This window comes from Pseudorasbora parva, chromosome 11, assembly GCF_024679245.1.
Source record: "Pseudorasbora parva isolate DD20220531a chromosome 11, ASM2467924v1, whole genome shotgun sequence".
Lineage (NCBI taxonomy): Eukaryota > Metazoa > Chordata > Actinopteri > Cypriniformes > Gobionidae > Pseudorasbora > Pseudorasbora parva.
This window is the reverse complement of record NC_090182.1, coordinates 15213684-15221839: the sequence shown is the minus strand read 5'-3', so window position 1 is coordinate 15221839 and position 8156 is coordinate 15213684. Positions and strand designations below refer to the sequence as shown.

Here is an 8156-nt window from a genome sequence, read left to right as displayed (position 1 = left end):
ACATTAGAAAATATACTGCGCTGGAATAGACTTCACAGGCAAAAGCACTTTTTAGACTGGATGGTGGTAGCCAGCTTTTTATCGAAGGAAATGATTGGATACAGATTGATGCACTTAAAATGCATCCAGACAGGATTCGCAGTGAAGAGGTAAACAGTAAGGTTAATGTTAAGTGTTCTTGACCCAGATGCCGTTGCCTGTCGACGAGCAAGAAGACTTCGCTGGAGGAGGTACCACAGTCCTGGTCTAAACTTTGGCACATTGACTCATAAGATAAGCTTAAATGTACGGCCTCTGCATTAATATATGCGTTGATGGATTCTCGTGTAATGTGATGTGGTTGAAAGTGTATTTCACCAATAATGACCCGAAAGACATTGCAACATATTTTATTGAGACAGTGAAGAATAGAGATAGTTTTCCTAGAAGTATCTGTGTCGATCGTGGGACTAAAAACGTTGCTATGCCAAGCTTTCTTCGACAAGATCCTACTGATGACTTTTCACTGGAATTTCCTATACGGTTCAAGCAAACATAATCAAAGAATCAAAAGCTTTCTGAGAATACTTCGGAAAGAGAATATTCAGTTTTGGATGAATTTTTTTTCAGGCTTTAAAAGAAGAAGACCATTTCAATAGGGACTTTCTTGACAACTCAATTGTGCAGTTTTGCTTTCCAAAACTTGTACAGGTAAAGTTTTACCAAGCATTAACATGAAGTATAGAGACAGGAAATGGCAATCTAGAAACTAGTCATGTCAACAACAAAAACCAACAACGTGAACAATAGTTTGAGAGCTTAACAGTAGAAACAAGGCACAGTCAATTATCCAGTCCAGAACAACAGAGCTGATCATCAGAAAACAGACGGGGAGAATTTCCCATTAGTCCATTAACATCATTATGCATCCAATGCTCAGGAACAAAGACAACTGACTAGAGGGAGAAAATAAATTAGGAAGAGATTATATTATTGCCATTTACAAAGATACATGTAAAAAAAAAAAAAATTAACAGCAAAGAAATGCATCTTCTGACCTGTCTCCTTGTAACTTCTAATTGCTCTTAAGCGCTTCTTTCAGGGCAGACACCACTTCAGCAGGATCTGGAAATTTCAGTTTGCGTGGAGGACCTTTCTTAATGCCAGACCACAAAGCAATCTCTGTTCAGAAGGAAATAAAGAGATAGCATGTGTAAATAATTCTATGGACATCCATACATTGTGGCTGTACAATCTTGTTACTCAGTGGCATCAGAAAAAAAGACATGCATGGATACTGGTTGGCTTGCCTTTGTCTCCCTCCGTCAGTGTGACCTCAAAGCTGTTCCGTCGAGGTTTCTGTGGATTGAGCACCACGTCAAGTTCAGGGTGCGAAGCCGCAAGTGCCTCACGCACAGCTTCTGCATTCCGCCCATAGACTCGTCAGCTTTTACTGTAAAACAGCAAGAATATGAACATGACTTGTATATAAAGGTGCAAGCACCTTTATTAAAGGGCAATAGCTGCCACCTGTGAGTAATGTTTTTAAGGGGCGATTTTTAGATGTCTTCTAGATACGCAAAACACTACAAATGACTGAATGTGAATACATTTATTAGGGATATAAAATCAAAGTAGAAAAACAAAGCACATGTAAATAATGCACAAAATATTATTACATAGCAAACACATTTTAAATGACTAGCCATGTGTTCTCACCAATGCTCGATGATGACCCTTTGTCTTGTTTCTTCATCTTTTTTCTCTACTCCATCAAGCTTTTCTTTTTTCTCCTCCACTGTAGCTGCTTCTGAATCTACATCAGCCTTACGCTTCCGACCACGACCTGATTATATTAGGTACTGTCATCATTTAAAATGCAGTAAATGGTTATACATTTCTTTGTCTTACATGGACCTGTTGATATAAAAACATCCTTGTCTTTAGATTTTTTAAATTTAAGCCAAATCTCAATTGTCCTATGGTGTAACTGTCTCAAGCATGGTTCAATAAACTACAACTTTTATAAATTAAAAAGAAAATGATACACATGTCAAAATACCTCAGGCATAATTTTGCAAGTGTCTGTTTTAGTAAATGACAATCTTTTTTACCATCTAAAGGCATACATGATGCATTTTGTCCTCTGGCGTGACACTCCTGATCTTCTGATTTAAAATTGGGCAATTCTACTAACAAGTTTAATAAGATAAAGGACCCTATTCAAGGTCATGTGTGATGCACATGACAAGTGCAAATGGTAATCAGAATTGTTTAAATGTTTAACTTTTTGGAACCACTTTAAAAGTGTGCATTTTCTGTTGTTGACAGTGTAACACCTATATTTAATTCTTTCTGTCACACCACATGACATTGCAGAAAAAAAGTAAAAGAATTGACAAAGTTAGTAAACCTTAATTTTTTTTTCAAACATACCGGTATGACTTCGCACAATATACTTTTCCTTCAAAAGGGGGGTTTCACAACAACAACAAAAACATTTTTTACTGCTTATTAACTACCCTTCTATATATATATATATATATATATATATATATATATATATATATATATATATATATATATATATATATATATATATATATATTCACAATAACTTCTTATTTGCTAAAATTAACTAAAAATAAACCTAAACTAAAATACTAAAATACACGTGACCATTATAACAAACCCACGTTGCATAACGTGTTGTCATTAATATACACATATGTATAATTCATAGTTGTAGTAGGCCTGTATTATGGTGTGTTAAAAGCAGAAATAACGACATTTAAAAACTGATGATATAACGTAGGTTAAGCAAGTCGATCTTAAATTTGAGGGATTGCATGCTGCCCAATCTGAAATGTAAAATCACTGAGAAGGCGTGACTTCACACAACCCACCTTGACTTCCACTGAAAACAAAACATGACAAACAATATGGAGTGACTCCATACAAACACCAAAACTCAATCTGCAAATGTAAAGCGCAGCACAAAAAACGCTAGTTTAAAGACGACGCGTTACGCACCTGATTTTGGTCTAGTCGCCATTGTCGCAAATTCTGAAGAGATCTTCTTCTTAGTGAATGATGAAGAGTTTGGCGGGTTATGTTGAATTGTTGAAAAATTCTGTGAAAGCAAGACGGACAGTGCCGCCTTTTGGTGTGGAAAGTTTTGACAGTGTTGTCCATGAAGTTACGTTACTATCGCAGTTAAAGTATTTTTGAAATTAGTGTGTAAAAAACAGTAAAAATGTCACGATGGGTGTCAGGCATACATTAGTCATGTGTTTAAATGTGAGATAATGATAATCTAGAATTAGGCTACACCGCTGCCAAGACTTTAACCTTAAAACTACCTTCAAACAAGAGTGGGAAATGATCAGCAAAAATAATTTTATGTCACAATCTTTCTGGACTTAATTCAAACATATCCAAATGAATTTAAAAAATATATATTTTATATGTTTGGATTTTATAATCTGCCTGGACAGTTATATAAATATCCACTGTTTGATTATCCACTGTTTGAGTGGTGTCTCGAGGTAAACTGGGCCCTCTGTACTCTATGTCTGTATTGGTCATTGCGTTATTGCGTATCCCAGGGTGACGGTTGTGGGGTCCAGTAGAAATCCCTTTACAGGACTGGGGCCCTTAGGGAAGACCAGGCTTTTTATTTTTTGATTATAAAACTATACTTCCATAATATGATTAGGCCTTCAGTCCTGCAATAAACTACAAACAGACACAATTAGTACATTTTCACAAATAATAACTATATTTTGATTATAATGCTATACTTCCATAATATGATTAGGCCTTCAGTCCTGCAATAAACAACAAACAGACACAACAGTTGAGATAGCTAACGTTATGTTAACAATAATTTGCCACATTTGACCACATTTTGATTTCCTGTAAAAAAAGAAGGAAAAAAAGAATATATATATAGCATAGACCATAAAAAAATATATGTAGCGAGACAAATCCGAGGGGATCTGAGAGGACCTTTTTTTCTTTTCTTTTTTTTTTTTTCTGAGAGGCTCTTGTTCATTGGTCATCCATTGCAATGACATCATCTACATGCGACACGGTATCATCACTGTGGCGTCTGGCGTCTGGCGTGTTGGTTTGACAACACTCCGGTCTGCTGTGAAAAAGAAGCGATTATTTGTAAATAACAAGGTGCAGTTTAAACAGTGGCTGTTTGGAGGAGTCTAGATACGTTATGATATATTTTTAAAAAAATATTTACCAAAGCTCCACCTTGTCAATTTAAATGTTTTCAACGAGTGAACGGTAACAAGCTAATTCAGTGGGACAAAATTCAAATAATATATAAATATATTGCCAAGATATATCACTGAGGGACGCATTCAAACAGGTATACCTCTTCTCATATTTAAGAATACAAGAAGCTTGCAAATTTTGAACACCCTAGTTCTTTCTCTGCCACAGCCATGACTGCAGAAGCCCCAGACAAGTCAGCCGAAGAGGGCCTGAGTTCGTCGGGCAGTGCTGGGACTTCAGGCACGCGTTTCGACCTGGAGAAAGAGACAGAACTGCGTTTTGAAGTCGAAGCAGGAGAACGAGTTCAGCTCGAGCTGTTCTCCGGTATGGCAGAGGTGTTCGGATCCGAACTGAACCGAAATAAGAAGTACACTTTCGGGCCAGGCTCTAAGATTGCTGTGTTTACCTGGCATGGCTGCACTGTGTCACTTTCTGGCAAGACAGAGGTGAGAGAGGTTAAAACTAAAGGATGCCACAGGCTATTATGAAAAGGAACGATAAATCAATTAAAACATGTCATTCTTACATAAATATTAGGTGGCTTATGTGTCCAAAGATACACCCATGATGCTGTATCTCAACACCCATGCAGCTCTAGAGCAGATGAGACGTCAAGCGGAGAAAGACAATGAAAGAGGCCCTCGGGTATGTTAACAGGCATCCTAAGTTATTTGTTTCAAAAGATTGGGGTCAGTAATATTTTATTTTAAACAAAGTATTTTTATTTACTCAGCAAGGATGCATTAAAATTATCAAAAATGACAATGTTACCAAAGGTTTCTTTTTCAAATAATTGCTTTACATTTGAACGGTCTAGAGAAAAGATATCAAAGAATCCTGAAAAAAAATATCATAGTTTCCACAAAAAATAATAAGCAGTACAGCTGTTTTCACAATGTCCATGATAATAAGAAATGTTTCTTAAACACAAAATCCACACATTAGAGTGATTTTTGAAGGATCATGTCACACAGAAGACTGGATTAATTATGCAGCTTTTCCACAACAGGAACAAGTACAATTTTAAAATTATATTCAAATAGAAAATTGCTATTTTAAATTGTAATATTTCACCAAAAAAAATGTTTTTCTGAATAATTGGTTAGATTACAATTATGTTTTAGAGGGCTGTGATGTGATGATAAAACTATTCTTTTTTTATACACAGGATTTCTTTTTTTCTCTCACTGTGTGACTATATATGTGGTTAAATGGGGTTTGTTGTAGGTAATGGTAGTCGGACCAACTGATGTGGGAAAGACAACAGTATGTCGAGTGTTGTTGAATTATGCTGTGCGACTGGGACGAAGACCTACTCTAGTAGAACTGGATGTCGGCCAGAGCAGTGTGAGTAAAGGATGTTTGAACGATCATCTGCTTAACATTACAGAATTGTAAGAAATGAGGTGCTATATGCATGTTTAATTGTTATTTTCTTTAGGTCTCTGTGCCTGGAACTATGTCAGCTCTGTGCATTGAGCGTCCTGCTGATGTAGAAGAGGGCTTCTCTGTGCAGGCTCCGCTAGTCTTTCACTTTGGCTCCACCACACCAGGAACCAACATCAAACTTTACAACAAGGTAATGACAAAGTTGCACTTAAGGGATCATTGTCTTTATATTATAGTGATACACTGAGCTTTGGGCCATAAATTATTAGAGCAGATTGAGCTTGGCCCCAAACTATCCTGCCACTGTTTAATCAATAACAACGAGAATAAGTGCATTAATCTTTCACTTAAATGCAGCTATAAAGTCTTGCTCTTCTTCTGTAATTGTCGATACAATAACAGCAAAGACCATTTATACAGCAGTAACTGAAGGAAATGTAGTACTTGATGGTTGCATTGTGACATTGTACTCGTTTTAAAAAAATCATTTCACAACAACAGTAGCAGTATTACCAGAGTGAACGTGTTTAGTAGCATAAATCTGAGTAGTAAGACACTAAATCAAATTGTTAACCCATTTACTTGTATAATGTATTCTCCTGGTTTTGTGGTACATGTTATTTCCAGATTTAAATGTCTTTTAAAAAGGCATTGTACTTACTGAATATTTAATGTTATATGATGTTTTATATAATATTAAATATTATAATATTAATTTTGTTTCTTTTATTTTAATTTTAAATATTTATATTTTTGTTTATTATGTTTCTTGTTAAATACTGTCAGATTGTAATACACTACTGCTCAAAAGTTTGGGGTTTGTAATTTTTTTTGTTAGCAAGGATGCATTCAATTGATAAAATTGACACTAATGACTTAAATGGTTAAAAAAAAAAAATAAGAATGGTTTTCATTTGAATTTTCTTTTCATCAAAGAATTTAGAAAAATGTTTCTTGAGAAGCAAATCATCATATTAGAATGACTGGCGTAATGATGCTGAACATTCAGCTATGCCATCACAGGAATAAATAATTATATTATGAATTATAATATGTAGCCTGGGTGAGCATAAGAGACTTCTTTCAAAAACGTTAAAAAATCTGCTAACACTTCAGAATAATGGTCATTAGTTAATATTAGTTAACTACATCGGTTAAAATGAACTAATAATGAACTGCACTTATAAAGAATTGTTATCTTTGTTAATGTTAATTTCAACATTTACTTATTGTTAAAATCTTGTTAACATTAGTTAATGTACCATGAATAACATGAACAAACCATGAACAGCTGAATTTTTATGAACCAACGTTAACAAACATTAACTAATACTGTAACAAATGTGCTACTTATGGTGACTTCATGTTAGTTAATACATAACCAACTAATTAACATTATTCTAAAGTGTTACCAAAAATCTTACTGACCCCAAAATTTTAAATTGTTGTGTATGTCAGATTATAGAAGTAAGGGGTGGTTGTTTCATGTTGACAAATGAAAAGAATCTGTTATAATGAATGTCAAAAAAAATTTCTTTGTGTGTGTAGCTGACTTCAAGCCTTGCAGAAGTTTTTTCCCAGCGCTGTGAAGTGAACCGGAAAGCTAGTGTGGGTGGCTGTATAATCAACACCTGTGGCTGGGTCAAAGGTTCTGGCTACCAGGCTCTGGTCCACTGTGCTTCAGCCTTCCAGGTGGATGTTGTTCTAGTCCTGGACCAGGAGCGTCTCTACAATGAGCTTAAACGTGACTTGCCACACTTTGTACGTGTGGTCCTTCTGCCAAAATCCGGTGGTGTGGTGGAGCGCTCCAAGGACTGTCGGCGAGAGTCAAGGGATGATAAGATCCGGGAATACTTCTATGGTTTCCGTGGAACGTCCTTTTACCCTCACGCCTATGATGTACGCTTTTCAGACGTACGCATTTATAAGATCGGTGCGCCCTCTATCCCAGACTCCTGTCTCCCCCTGGGTATGTCTCAGGACGACACTCAGCTCAAACTCGTCCCAGTCAGCCCTGGCAGGGATTTGACACACCACGTGCTGAGTGTGAGTTCAGTAGAGGATGAAGCAGAGGCGGGTGCGGGTCAGAGCAGAGGGATTCTAGAGAGTCCTGTGTGTGGCTTCATAGTAGTGACAGCGGTGGACACACAAGCTCAAGTGATGACGGTACTCTCACCGGCACCCAGACCGCTGCCACGACACACTCTGCTCATCATGGACATTCGCTTCATTGATCTTAAATAGAAGCTTACAAATATCTGTAACAATGTTTGGTTTTCAAAGGGCTCATTTTAATTATTTTGTACATTTGTAAAAGCTCCTGTTATTTTTATTTTTTAATAAATTTAATTGCATTTTTATCTGTCCCTATGAACATACAATAAAAACAAACCCAAACCAGTTTGACAGTTTTTTTTCTGCATGCCATTTTTTTCCTTCAGTGAAATTACATAATTTGAGCAAACAAATTGAGCAATTATTATTTTGAAATGCTA

The 8156-nt window shown here is 36.1% G+C and overlaps 2 protein-coding genes across 2 annotated transcripts; one reads left to right on the top strand and one right to left on the bottom strand.

Moving 5' to 3' along the window:
* Positions 1-373: 373 nt before the first annotated feature.
* On the bottom strand, positions 374-3335 carry selenoh (selenoprotein H). The gene is made up of 5 exons (XM_067457205.1): positions 3013-3335; positions 1699-1825; positions 1290-1432; positions 1038-1161; positions 374-935 (listed from the first exon to the last, which is right to left on the bottom strand). The coding sequence occupies exons 1-4, from the start codon at positions 3032-3034 to the stop codon at positions 1055-1057; spliced, it is 399 nt and encodes a 132-aa protein (XP_067313306.1). The 5' UTR covers positions 3035-3335; the 3' UTR covers positions 374-935; positions 1038-1054.
* Positions 3336-4061: 726 nt separating this feature from the next.
* On the top strand, positions 4062-8061 carry clp1 (cleavage factor polyribonucleotide kinase subunit 1). The gene is made up of 6 exons (XM_067457204.1): positions 4062-4366; positions 4441-4718; positions 4810-4917; positions 5500-5619; positions 5714-5851; positions 7210-8061. The coding sequence occupies exons 2-6, from the start codon at positions 4443-4445 to the stop codon at positions 7903-7905; spliced, it is 1338 nt and encodes a 445-aa protein (XP_067313305.1). The 5' UTR covers positions 4062-4366; positions 4441-4442; the 3' UTR covers positions 7906-8061.
* Positions 8062-8156: the final 95 nt, after the last annotated feature.